General features: G+C 37.3%; 1 protein-coding gene across 1 annotated transcript in view; it reads right to left on the minus strand.

Moving 5' to 3' along the window:
- The window catches only part of LOC134494652 (protocadherin gamma-B5-like), an 86,281-nt gene that overhangs the window by 63,845 nt on the left and 8,737 nt on the right, over positions 1-13,699 (minus strand). The window contains exon 2 of the mRNA XM_063299902.1: positions 8,433-10,853. Coding sequence (XP_063155972.1) covers positions 8,433-10,853 — 2,421 coding nt within the window. The remainder of the gene's footprint in view (positions 1-8,432; positions 10,854-13,699) is intronic.

Raw genomic sequence — 13,699 nt, forward strand, 5'->3', positions numbered from 1 at the left:
ATGTGATCTGTGAGTTTTGGTCCACATCTGGATCAAAGGCCTGAATCTGGAAGATGGAAGCTCCAGAAGGATTGTTTTCTGGCACATAGATGCTGTAGGAAGCTTTCTCAAAGGCAGGGGCATTGTCATTGATATCAGAGATCTGCAGTGAGATGGTTTTGTTTGTACTCAGTGGGGGAGTTCCCTTGTCCATTGCTGTGATTGTAATATTATACTGAGATGCTTTTTCTCTGTCCAGAGGTCTATCTGTTGTGAGCTTGTAATAATTTTTAGATGATGGAAGTATCTTAAACGGCAAATTACTTTGCAAATAGCAAGTAACCTCTCCATTATCACCAGTGTCTCTGTCTTTAACATTTATAAGAGCAATTAAGTTTCCAGATTCAGAATCTTCAGGAATTGGGTTAAATACAGATGCTAACTGTATTTCTGGAACATTGTCATTTTCATCTGAAATTTTTATTTCAATGTTGCAGTGTGTCACCAATCCACCTCCATCTTTTGCTGCAACTGATACTGTGTATTCTTCAGTTTCTTCAAAGTCCAGCAACTCTGTGAGATAAATTGTCCCTTTGATTGAATCCAATCTGAATTTTTGTTTAGCAGTGGATGGTAAATTGCTGAAATGATATGTGATTTGGGCATTTGTCCCTTCATCTTTATCAGAGGCTTCCACCTGAAGCACAAAGGATCCAACTGGAACATTTTCTTTCAAATTAACTGTATATGTATCTTGAGTAAAAATGGGTGGGTTGTCATTAGCATCCGTGACATTAACCCATATATGGGCAGTCCCAGTTTTCTTTGGTTCACCCCCATCCATGGCTGTAAGTATCAAATGAAGGCTCTGCTCGCTTTCCCGATCGAGGGGTTTCTGCAGCACCAGTTCTGCATATTTAATCCCATCTTTTCTCTCTCTAACTTCCAGTGAAAAGTATTGATTGGGACTCAGTATGTAATTCTGGAGAGAATTGAGGCCAACATCTGGATCTTCCGCTTTTCCAATGAGAAATCTTGTGCCTGGCAAAGTTTGCTCACTTGTTTCCAAACTGATATTGTCATTGAGGAATTTGGGTGCATTGTCATTAATATCCTGGATTGTCACTGATACATGGAAAACATTTCGAGGGTTTTCCATCACAGCTTCTAGGTTAACAAGACAAAGAAGGCTTTTCCCACAAATTCCTTCTCGATCTATCCTGTCATTTATGAAGAGGTTTCCATTGTCTGCATTGATAATCAAATACTGCATTTTTTCCAAAGAAACAGAATGTAGTTTACGATATTTTAATTCTCTTTCACTCAATCCCAACTCCTTGGCGAGATCCCCCACTACTGAACCCTTTGTCATTTCCTCAGGTATGGAATAATGAATTTGCTCTGCAACAGTGTGGTGGGTGAATGACAAAATCAGGAGAAGCAGTACTTGCCTTGAGCAGGCCCTAACACTCCTTCTGTGTCTTCTCTCCATCACTTTTCCACAACAGGGCAGTTTGTTTTTCCCAGCTTCTTGTGATCTGATCAAATTCCCATGGGGATGAAGGAAGTATCAGTAGAAATAATAAGTGCCTTTTTCTTAAAGGTGTTTTTTTCTCCCTTTGCAGGGGTGCAGCATCGTGCTCTTCCTTGTCTTCTACCCTACACAGCACTGATGGGTGCTGCTCAGGCTAGGAGGCCTCCTTTCAGTCTCTGTGCTCTTTCAGGCTATCAGGTTGGCTAACAGCAGCACCCTGAGGCTCAGAGAGAGAACTGCAGGAAACGTCTCCTCCTCCGCGGAAAACAGAAAAAGCGACATGTTTTCCTAGAGCTGGTGTATTTAGGGAAAATATATTTTTTTCTCTTTTTGTACAATAGTGTGCTATGAAAATAGTTATTGCAACACTAATCAGAATTGATGTCCAAACTAGCAGAGAGCCAATTTCCCATATAGTAAGATAATCTTAATCTCCACTTCTATTAAGTTCCTCTTAATTTGTTATAGTACCCACCTTTTTATTGAAATGGACCTCTCTTGTATATTAATTCTGAAATGGCCAAACATATTTCTTGTTAAGTACCAGAATGTTATTAGCATTTCCCAAAAGTGCTACAGATAATTATTGAATTAATAATTAGTATTATTCACCTGAATAACAACAACAACAACAACTTAAGGAGTCAATGGAAGTTACTGTAAAATCTGGTTCTTCCCTAACATTTCTAACTAAAGAACATTTTCCCACTCTTATAGGAAAGGATTAGTTACTCTTCATGGTAATCACTTCCCAAATTTTTGCAGGTATGAAAAATATCAGTCCTTTCCTTCCAGTCCTGACTACCTACAAATGAAGGGTGTTAGATCAGGAATGCACATGATTTAGAAACAGATGAAACCTCCTACCAGTGTCTTTTTATATATATAAAGAACACACAGACACACATGTGTATGTGTGTTCTTTCAGTTTCTTAAAAATTTCTCTGTAAAAAGGAGTGCTTTGGTATTGATAATGCAGAATATAGATATACATATAATAAGCAAACATTATCATGTATAATAAAATCAAATGGCACCAAAATGTAATAGGTATAGGCTGCTTAAAGCTCAAGCTGAGATTCTCTTTCCATTGTGAAATCCAAGAAGTACTAAATGTTCTTGCAAATGTATCCTAGTTGCCTTTAGACGGTGCCTCCTTTTCGGGAGATTACCTTAATTGTGCCATCCAGATACAATTCAGCTACATACAAAACTGATGCAAAGTCTTTGTTACTTTTAAGTGCTAATTCAAAGTTTAAGAAAAAGTATTACTTTTATACTTTTAAGAATACCTTTAAGAAAAAGTAGAAGTATTAAAATGGACTTTGTAGCATATCTAATCATCTTCAGCAAAATAATGCAGTTTTTATAAAATTATCTATCAGCTGAATAAAAATGAAATGTTGTTCAAAATTATGTACCAAATATGACATAAGCACTGCCAACATATCTAAATATGCTAATACAAATGTACAACTGTTTTCTATAAGGTGAAAGCATAAAAAAAATCAACAAAGATAAGGGATGGGACTATTCAGTGTCTGACAACATACCTAGCTTTCTTGAATTTTAAGCATATTGTAGATATAATCATGTGAGGTAGATCAATATTATTGTACACAGCAGTAGAAAATCAATGCCAATATTAAAATAAATTATAATATACCCTGATAGGTCTGAACTCCATCTCCTGTATCTGGTTGACCTTGTGAGAAACAAATGCTGGACTAAGATGGTCATGAGCCTGATACAACAGGGCTGTTCTTATGTTCTTAATACCTGGGCAAATTATAAAACAGATCATAGTGGAATCAGTCTGTGAGCACCTTAACAATGCAGTAAATATTAGAGATCAGCACAGATTTGTCAAAAATACTGTAACTTGTTTTTGACAAATCTCATGTCTGGAGAAGATTCTGGGAATGCTGCAGGCTCAATCATTTCAACAAAACATTTGACAAAACATTCCATGATATTCTCATCAACAAACTAAGTGGAATAATTATTAAATACATCCACAGATGAGAGCCAGTTTGGTGTAGTGGTTAACAGTACCAGGCTAGATATAGGGGAACTGTGACTTCTAGTCCTGCCTTAGGCACAAAGCCAGCTGGGTGACATTGGGCCAGTCACTCTCTCTCAGCCCTAAAAATAAGACAATGGCAAATCACTTCTGAAATCTTGCCAAGAAAACTGAAGGGACAAGTCCAGGCAGTTACACACGTTTTGTTATATCCAGAATACCATCTGCAAGCACTTTATAATAATTATTAAACAAAGTTAATATTGTAATTGACAAATGGCTAAGTAAGTTCTTTATTTTGATACTGTGTCAGGATCAGAGTTTTTTTACAATTTGAACTAGTTAAGGAAACAAGTTTCATCTCAATACACTTCCATCCTTATTCTATATCTTTATATTAATTATATAGGAAACCAGATGAGATTCTCAAAAATTAAAATGCAATATATGAATTGGTGTATAGACATTGGAGCATGGATGATTTGTGAGAAAAGGGAAGTAATATTAATGGTTTGATATAAACTAAATGTAGTTTGAGTCGCTGGGAGTCAGGCAGCATATAAATTTAATAAATAATAATAATAATAGTAATAATTTTCTTCTCTTGCCTTTACTTTTTTTTTTGCTGCTACTTTTCATTTTTTTCTGCATTTTGCATAATGTTGCTTTTCCTGAAAGGGACTAGGGTGGAAAGTATGCCAATAACCAATCTCAACATCTTGCTTCAAGTTACCATAGTATATTTCTCTGTTTTCTCAAAATCCAGATCTGTAACTGTTCCTCTTTGCTGATTTAATCTGAATTTTGATAGGGTAGAATATTGTTAAAATGATACCTGATTTTGGTATCATGCCTTCATCTTTATCATAGGCTACAGTCTGGTGCAGGGGGACCCCAAAAGTACTTTTTCTTTAAAGTTGATCTTAATATAAAGTCATGATCTTAAATATAAAGTCATAGAATTGGAATAGAATTGGAAAGGCCACTAAACTAAATTAAAGCATCTGCAACAGGTGGCTGTCTAAACTTTGAACATATTCTTTGGAGGGAAGCTCACAGCTTGCTTCAGTAATTGATTCCATTTTCATACTGTCTTACTAACAGGAAAAAAATCAACCATAATCTGCCTTCCAGTTACTTAAGAATGTTATTCCATTAAATGCTCTCTGGGCTATAGGCTTCTTTTATGAAGTAGCCCCTCATGTACTTGAAGAGTGCTACAATTTTACCTCTTACCCATCTTTTCTCAAGGCTTAAGATACATCATTCCATCAAGTTTTCCTCTATGATGTGGTTTCCTATCCCCTCAGCTGGAGGTTCAGAGGCCCACTAACGGTATGCAGAAGCACGCTAGGTGAGATGTGCTCATGTGCTCCTCAACTCTATTGTGGCCTTCCCACTTGAATACCACAGCTGCATCACACTTAGTAAGAGTCACTGGATTAGCCCTCTTCTTTCCTTCTGTATCAGTCTGTCAGTCCTCCAACTGCTTATTTCTTGGGCCTTTTCATATATACTGCTCCAGGAACTGCAGAGGAAGACAATAGCAATTGCAGTGCTTTGATACATCCAACATTGGCTCTCTTTTCCAAACTGTCATGTATGGAGGCTTGGTGCTAGCAGGGACGGCCCAGTGGCTCTTCCCTCTGCCCATTTTAGGGTTTTCTATTCCACCTTTTTCAATTTATTCAAGCAAATTATTTTTCTGGCAAACACATGTGCAGTGAGGAGAGTCTTGGAGCATTTTTAAAAGACTGCTGATAAGCAAACTCAGCAGAGTTCAGTGAGACTTACACTCCTGTAAATATGTAAATATAAAATATGAAATATTGAGAACCATTGTTCTAGGATATAAGCTATCCCAATCCTCCATAATTGATAATTCTGGACAAATCTACCGATTTTCAGCAGGAATGATCAGATGGGTCTCCAGGTCTAAGTGCCACATGCAACCCTGAGATTTCAGCTTGTCCATGCCAACTTTAATGTGTATAAATTAATTTGTAATTCTAATAATATGTAATATGAAATATTAAGTGTTACTATAATTCTTTAAAAAGTATTCCATAAAAGTACATTTATCTATGATAAGAAAGCATGCCATGATTCTGTTCTATTTAAGTCTATCCACCCATCCAATTATGCATAAAGGACTTTAATATTATGACAATGACAGCTAGAGAATGATAGCCCAGATTTACTCTAGAAAGCCACTGCATTCACTTTCATTTTTATATAATCATGCAGGAATTCTTTTTTTAGCCAAACAATACAAGAAAAAAAGATCAGGTATTTTTTCCCCATACCCTGAAATACAGCAAATAGATTTAATTCATTTAACTGCTTTATGGAGGTTTAAGTAAAACATTGCCAAGCTTTTCAAAATCCTGTTATTCATCCACTACTAAAATCTAGCAAAGATCCATATTTTCCTACCATATTTGAAGGCTTATACTGAAAAAAGAGAGCCAGGAGTCAGGATACCATGAGTTCTAGTCCCCTCTTCAGAATCAAACCTGGCTGGGTGATCTTGGGCCAGTCATCCTCTCCCAGCCTAGACTGATAAGCCAAAAAATATCTATCTACCAATCAGTGCTGGACCAGCATGGTAGATTATGGTCTATAACCTTCAGTGAACAGACCTTCATTGATTCAGACTGATAATAAAAGTACTTGCTTCATATCATGAAATCAATGGCAAACTATTCATACCATCATCATTTTAAAAAAAATTGATTCCCATGTAATTTTGACTCTAATTCTCATAATACACAGAGATTGTATCAGTCCAGTTGAATACAGGGGAGGTTCTTTGGTTTGGAACTGTAAATATCAATAAGATATAGACCAGGGACAAGTAAGTATTACATACAGGTAGCTGCTTCTGACAGCAAATTTTGGGGCAAAAAGTTGTAGTCTAATTTATTTTATTTAATCTGTTTTAATTACATTTTTCCTGCTTCATATCCCTAATTAATTGCCTCACTTTCTGCCTATGCTTCTTGTCTTTGTTGGGTGCCTTGGCCGCTTGCTTCTTCCTCATGCAGCAAAACTGTAACCCTAATTAGTATGGAATAGAAAGGATTTGTGAAAGCCAAACGAGAACAAGGGCAATTAATTTATTTCTATCTGTGCGATGAATTAAATATTTTGTAAAGACAAAATCCAGTCACTCTGGCCCCTTAATCTGGATACTGTAATGTCAGTCATCATGAAGAACTACTGTACAGAGTGTATATATAACTCTTACCTCACAATTTTCATGCTTACAATTAATTTTCTTTTAATTTCCCATGGAAGACTTTCTTATAGACATGACTGACTCAGACCTACCTTTCCAGTTAAACTTTCTGTCACCCACGGGAAGCTCACAAGCAGGAAATTAGAGTGTTAATTGTTAGCAGAAACAAGATTTCCAGTTCTTTTATATGAGGATGATACGGCAATACTCTCACAAATGCTAAGTTCGAAAACTTTGACATCTTTTTGCAAAAGTGGACATTTGATCATAAATTTAAAAAACACAAATAAAAAATGTTAGTATTTTCCAACAGCAGACAAGGGGACAAATGGACAATTAATAACCATACAATTGAACAGCTTAATCAGTGTAAGTATCTAGGGGTTGTTTTCCAAAGCAATAGGAAATTAAAGGTTCAAATTATCTGTGGGACTCTGAAGGTGCAGAGGAGTGCCACAGCCATTCCAAGATTTTACAGATACTAAGGAGGGAAATTCACTCCAGTAGCAAATAAGCTATTTCCTGCCAAATCATTAGCATGAATGATGTACGGAATACAAGTGGGTCCTCCTTCACAGATTCAATCAGCTCTCCTTACAGCTGTAATAGTACTCCCAAATGTGTGTCTAAAGTAATCCTGAGACTGGAAGCAGGCTTGCCAAGTGTTGAAATCCAGGCCTGGTTCAGGATACTAACAACTTGGATCAGAGTTACTTTAAACCCTAGTGAATGACTCCCACTGTTGTTAATGAATAAATATAAAGATGACTGACAATTAATGTGAATAAAAGTTCATTACCAATGGCTTCACACCTAAATATATAAGCCACCTGGGATATCAGGATGCCATGAGAATGGTTAATGAAAGGATAGGTGTTATGGAACACTGGAAAGAGCTGGGCCAAGCCTCAGGCTTCTGTCACTCCTTGGTGGTACTACTGGTGTCTTGGCCAGTTATTTACAAAAGTTGCTGCTGTTATGAGGAAGCCAGATACCAAAGGATAATTCCACTTACTAAAAGGTTTAAAGGGAAGTCCAGAGAATTTTACCTTCACCTATTGCTGAAGGATATAGCCCCCTAATATGTCAATATAAGCTGCAAGGTTTTGCTCTGAACCTGTACAAAAGCGTAAGTGCCTTATAGTTTAAAAAAAAAAAAGCAGGCTTAGCAAGGCAAATTTCTACATTGTGTCCCACTTGATTTACTTGTTTTGTTTTGTTTTTTATTACTTATTATGTGCACTCAATGAGGGATTGTAAATTAGCAAGTAAAATAGAGAATGTTTTATAGATAATAGATTTTATAGGTTTAGTTGACTAAATCACCTTAAAAGGTTCCACAGGTTTTATGCCTATAATTTTTCTGCTATCATAACATAACCTACTTTATCTATATGTACATCAATATTTTTCTTTTCTTTTTCTTTTTTTACACTGAACACTGATCATAATGTTTGTTCCATGTTTTCTACCACCCATATTTTTCATACCAGCAATAATCTAACAGGATTTTGAGTTTCAGTCTGTACATAAACATTAAAATAGGTTGTAGTATTATATAGATTAAAATTAAATACTACAAAATAGGTTGTATAGGACTGTGTTTGTTTACTAAGGGATATAATTATGGGAAGGGCAACAAAAAAGCAGGTTACCTTTTCATTATTCTCCACCTCAGGGTGTAATGTTTTTCCTGTATTGCTTGCAAGAGGTGCCACAGATTTTTCACCACAAAGCACATTCTCAGCAATATGAATATTTGGTGCCAGGAAGGTAAATTCATTCTTTCTAGATTCTGAGGAGAGGCAAAGCTGGTAGGAATAAGGCAGAGTCCCATCTTGAAAACTGGGTGGAAATATGACCCCAGTCGTGGAATGGGAAGTGGGACCAAAACAGGGTAGGAACCTGGAATTTCCTGACTGCCTGAGCTTGATGGCAACGGCCAGAATCACTGACAAGAGGAATAGGAATGACATCACAGCTAAGGCCAACACCAAATAGAACTGCAGGTCAGACTGATCCTCTGCACTGTTCATCTGGTTTTTCATCTCCGGAAGGGCCTCCTGGAAGTTCTCAGCAAACACCAGGTTCAGAGTGACAGTGGCTGAGAGAGGTGGCTGGCCATTATCCTTCACCAGAAGGACGAGTCTCTGCTTCACAGCATCTCTCTCCAAAAAGGTTCTCGCTGTCCTGATCTCACCCGTATGAGAGCCAACGGTGAAGAGTGCTGGCTCTGTGGCTTGAATCAGGTGGTAGGAGAGCCAGGCGTTGTGTCCGGAATCAGCATCCACGGCCACCACTTTTGTTACCAGATAATCTGCCTCGGCTGAACGAGGAACCACCTCAAAGAGGGAAGAGTCCTTGGATTCTGGTGAAGGGGACAGGATTTGGGGGCTGTTATCATTCCGATCCAGGATAAACACCCTGACTGTAACGTTGCTGCTGAGAGGGGGACTACCTCCATCTTGGGCCTTCACCTGCAGCTGGAATTCCCTGAACTGCTCATAGTCAAAGGATCGCTGGGCATAGATGGTGCCAGTCTCGGAATGAATGGAGATATAGGAGGAGATGGGAAGTTCTTCAATGTTGCTGGTGAGGATGGAGTATGTGATCTGTGAGTTTTGGTCCACATCTGGATCAAAGGCCTGAATCTGGAAGATGGAGGCACCAGAAGGATTGTTTTCTGCCACATAGATGTTGTAGGAAGCTTTCTCAAAGGCAGGGGCATTGTCATTGATATCAGAGATCTGCAGCAAGATGGTTTTGTATGTACTCAGTGGAGGAGTTCCTTTGTCCATTGCTGTGACTGTAATATTATACTCAGAAGTTTTTTCTCTGTCCAGAGGTCTCTCGGTCATGAGCTTGTAGTAATTTTTAGATGATGGAAGTATCTTAAATGGCAAATTATTTTGCAAATAGCATGTAACTTTACCATTATCACCAGCATCCTTGTCATTTACACTGATGAGAGCAATCAGCGTTCCAGGGAGGGAATCTTCAGGAACTGGACTGAACACAGAATTTAAGGTTGTCTCTGGGGGATTATCATTCTCATCTAGAACACTTATTTCAATATTGGAGTGTGCTATTAATCCGCCTCCATCTTTTGCTGCAACTGTCATTGTATATTCTTTCATTTCCTCAAAATCCAGTAGGCCTCTAAGAATGACAATTCCTTTAGTGGAATCTAGGCTGAATTTCTCCTTTGCAATTGCTGGTAAATTGCTGAAATGATATGTGATTTGGGCATTTGTCCCTTCATCTTTATCAGAGGCTTCCACCTGAAGCACAAAGGATCCAACTGGAACATTTTCTTTCAAATTAACTGTATATGTATCTTGAGTAAAAATGGGTGGGTTGTCATTAGCATCCGTGACATTAACCCATATATGGGCAGTCCCAGTTTTCCTTGGTTCACCCCCATCCATGGCTGTAAGTATCAAATGAAGGCTCTGCTCGCTTTCCCGATCGAGGGGTTTCTGCAGCACCAGTTCTGCATATTTAATCCCATCTTTTCTCTCTCTAACTTCCAGTGAAAAGTATTGATTGGGACTCAGTATGTAATTCTGGAGAGAATTGAGGCCAACATCTGGATCTTCCGCTTTTCCTACCTGAAATCTTGTGCCTGGCAAAGTTTGCTCACTTGTTTCCAAACTGATATTGTCATTGAGGAATTTGGGTGCATTATCATTAATATCCTGGATTGTCACTGATATATGAAAAACATTCAGAGGGTTTTCCAGTACTGCATCCATATTAACAAGACAAATAAGAACTGTGTCACATAGTTCTTCTCTATCTATTCTGTCATTCACAAAGAGGTTTCCATTTTTGGCATTGATACTGAAATACTGCATTTGAGCTATAGAGATAGCATGCAAATTTCTCCTAGACAACTCTTGGATACTCAGTCCCAAATCCTTGACAAGATTCCCTACTACAGATCCCTTTGTCAGCTCTTCAGGTATTGAAAAGTGAATTTCTTCTGAAGCAGTGCAGCAGGAACATGATAATAATAAGAGAAGCAATACTTGCCTTCTGTCTCCCTTTCCATTGTCTTTGTTCCTTCTATCCATCTAGCTGAATGCAGAATTCCAGCCTTCCCCCCCAACAACTTGTAGAGATGAGATGAAATTTCCTCACAGTGTAAGAAATCTTCTAAAATAAAAATTAGCTTCTTCTTGCCATTGATAGTTTAGACTGCAAATTTTATTAGATTTGTATTTCTCTGTGGTCTGCTATTTGTCCATCTTGTGCAGCACTGTACGAGAAAAGTATCAATGAAACCTCACTGGCTCACCATGCCACATTGTCCAACAGTGACACTCTGAGGATCAGTCAGAAAATTGCAAGGGTGGTTTCCTATCCAATTGAAAATAGAAATGCTCTCGTGATTAATTTGTTTGTCTCATAAAAATAAGTGTATTTTGAAAATATCTTTCAATCTTAGTTTTAAGGTATTATTTTATTTCTCTGTGTGTTCCTTTATGTAAGCCATCAATTATTAACATAACTTATTGCTCAGTAATTATGAGAAATTCTAACACTGACAGAATTTTGGATCTTGCTTCTTTTTTTAAGGGATCCATCAAAATGTAACAAAATCAGGCTCCTGAAAACATGGTGTCAGCATTGTCATCTTACAAGTTTTGCTTTCTAGTTTCTCTGGCTGAGAAGGTTGAAGCATTTTATTTAAAAAATCTAAAGGAAGTAGCTGTATTAAATCTGTTATGGATGGAAAGAAGGAAGAGTAGAATGGGTAATAAGCCTAATCCACAATCACATGCAAAAATAAATAAATAAATTTCTAAGGTGCCACAAAATGCCACGTGTCTTTTTAAATTCTAGAGTCTCATACTCTATTAAACAATTTCTGTCTGACTGCTGATCTCTGTACATTTGTGTGTGTGTGTGTGTGTGTGTGTGTGTGTATAATGCAAAAATACTTTTTCTTCTACTAGAACTCAATATCCCCTTTGGAGGATGTATTGCTGGTTCCAAAAACAACAGCACATAAAATACCCCTCCCCAAAATAGCTTCGATAAAACAAAATTTGTCACTTTGCAAGCTTTTCCATCTTTGAGAAAATCATAATAGTGTGGCACCATGTTGTTCATTTTGTTTAGCTATTACAATAGAAAAATATTTGCCAAATATTCTTGATAATATCTAATGTTAACTTTATTGAAACCAAATAGGGATGCTTCTGTCTGAATTTCTCTGGCAGCAAAAACCTTTGCTCTATTTTTGTAAACTACAAACTGAATTGCTAGTGGTCATCCACATTTTAAGGAATTAACCTTTTTTTAGTGTGCCATCTCACAATATTCCTTTCATACAGTGGGCAGGCTATTATTAAGCAATGAAGCAACCAATGCTGTGCTTTTTCCTTTCTTTCTCCTAAGTCGAAATCTGATCTTAGTAAAGAATCAGTTTCATAAACCTTTCTTGTGCGTTTCCCTTGCTAACACTCTCGATTTTTTTGCTTATATAAGTAATGTACTTTCTGTGCCCCTGACTCCACTGCTGAGTTGAAAATGCTCTGCACCAATCCTTCAGCTGGTAGAAAACAAAATTGGTGTGAAATTTGCAGTTCTTATTTTCAGTCCTTAATCCCACCTCTACAGCCTCTGTTGGCAGGGACTGCATTTACTTCACTTGCCTCCAAGTTTATGGGCAACAAAGACTAAGAAATTTTGAGGTTACTCTTGAACAGTGTCACAATAAGAATGCAATTTAACACAAGTACAACGTTATGGGAACGTTGACAGGAAGAAGATGTTGCCAAGGCACAAGAAATATGAAACAGGGATAAACATGAAAGAGGTAAAAGTAAAACTATCAATATTTGGTTCTGCATTCAGGGTTTACTGGTGGATTTCCCATAGGCAGCTTGTTGACCACAGCGGAAATATTCTTAGGTTTAAAACTATCAAAATAATAGGAAAAAACACACATAGATGCCTTCTTGAACAACACTAAATAATACATCTGCTCCAAATGCTGGGCATCCTCCGGTCTTGGGTGATTTACATCATCTGATGAACATGTGATAAAACATTTCATAGGATTATAAAATTATAAAGTTGGAAAAGTTCATTTAGAATATCAAATCTAACCTTCTGCTTAGTGCAGGAATCCAAATTCCTCCCACAAATAATTGCCCAGGCTTTGTTTGAAAATATTCAGTCCCATTGTTAAATTGCTCTTATCATTAGAGAAGTTTTCATAACATTCAGTCAGAATCTGTTTTTTTGTAATGTAAATTTCTTGTTAAGTGTTCTGCCATATGGGACAATACAGAACTGGTCTTGGCCTTCTTCGATATAACAACCACTTATGTATTTGAAGAGTGCTCTCATATCCTCTACTAGTCTTCTCTTCCCAAAGCTAAAGATTTTTAATTCCTTCAGACTCTCTTAATAGTTTTAGGTTCTAGTTCCTGATCATCCTCACTGCCCTTCTTTGAACCAGTTGTCTTAATACTTAAAGTGTGGTGTCCAGATCTGGACAAATTATCTGAGATGGAGTCTGATTAATGCAGAATGAAGTTGGATGATTCCTTCAGTGATTTAAAAACTATACTTATGTTGATGCAGATAAAATTGCATTTGTCTTTCTTGCAGCCACATCACACTGTAGTCTCATATACAGTTTATAATCAATTACTGTTCCAGGCTCTTTTTCACAACTACTACAGACAGAGTAAAACCAGACTGCTCACTGGAAGTACTAATAAGGAAGCTAAAGTTTGTAAATATTTTGGACACATAATGTGAAGGCGAGAGTCATTGGAGAATGCTTAGAAAAAGTGAAGGCGATGGAACAAGAGATTAAAGAATGGCAAGATACTATCACCAGTCATGAGCATAAGCATAGAAGAACATAAAGAATGTCAGGCAGTCATGGTGAAATCATCAG

Source organism: Candoia aspera, chromosome 3 (assembly GCF_035149785.1).
Source record: "Candoia aspera isolate rCanAsp1 chromosome 3, rCanAsp1.hap2, whole genome shotgun sequence".
Taxonomy (NCBI): domain Eukaryota; kingdom Metazoa; phylum Chordata; class Lepidosauria; order Squamata; family Boidae; genus Candoia; species Candoia aspera.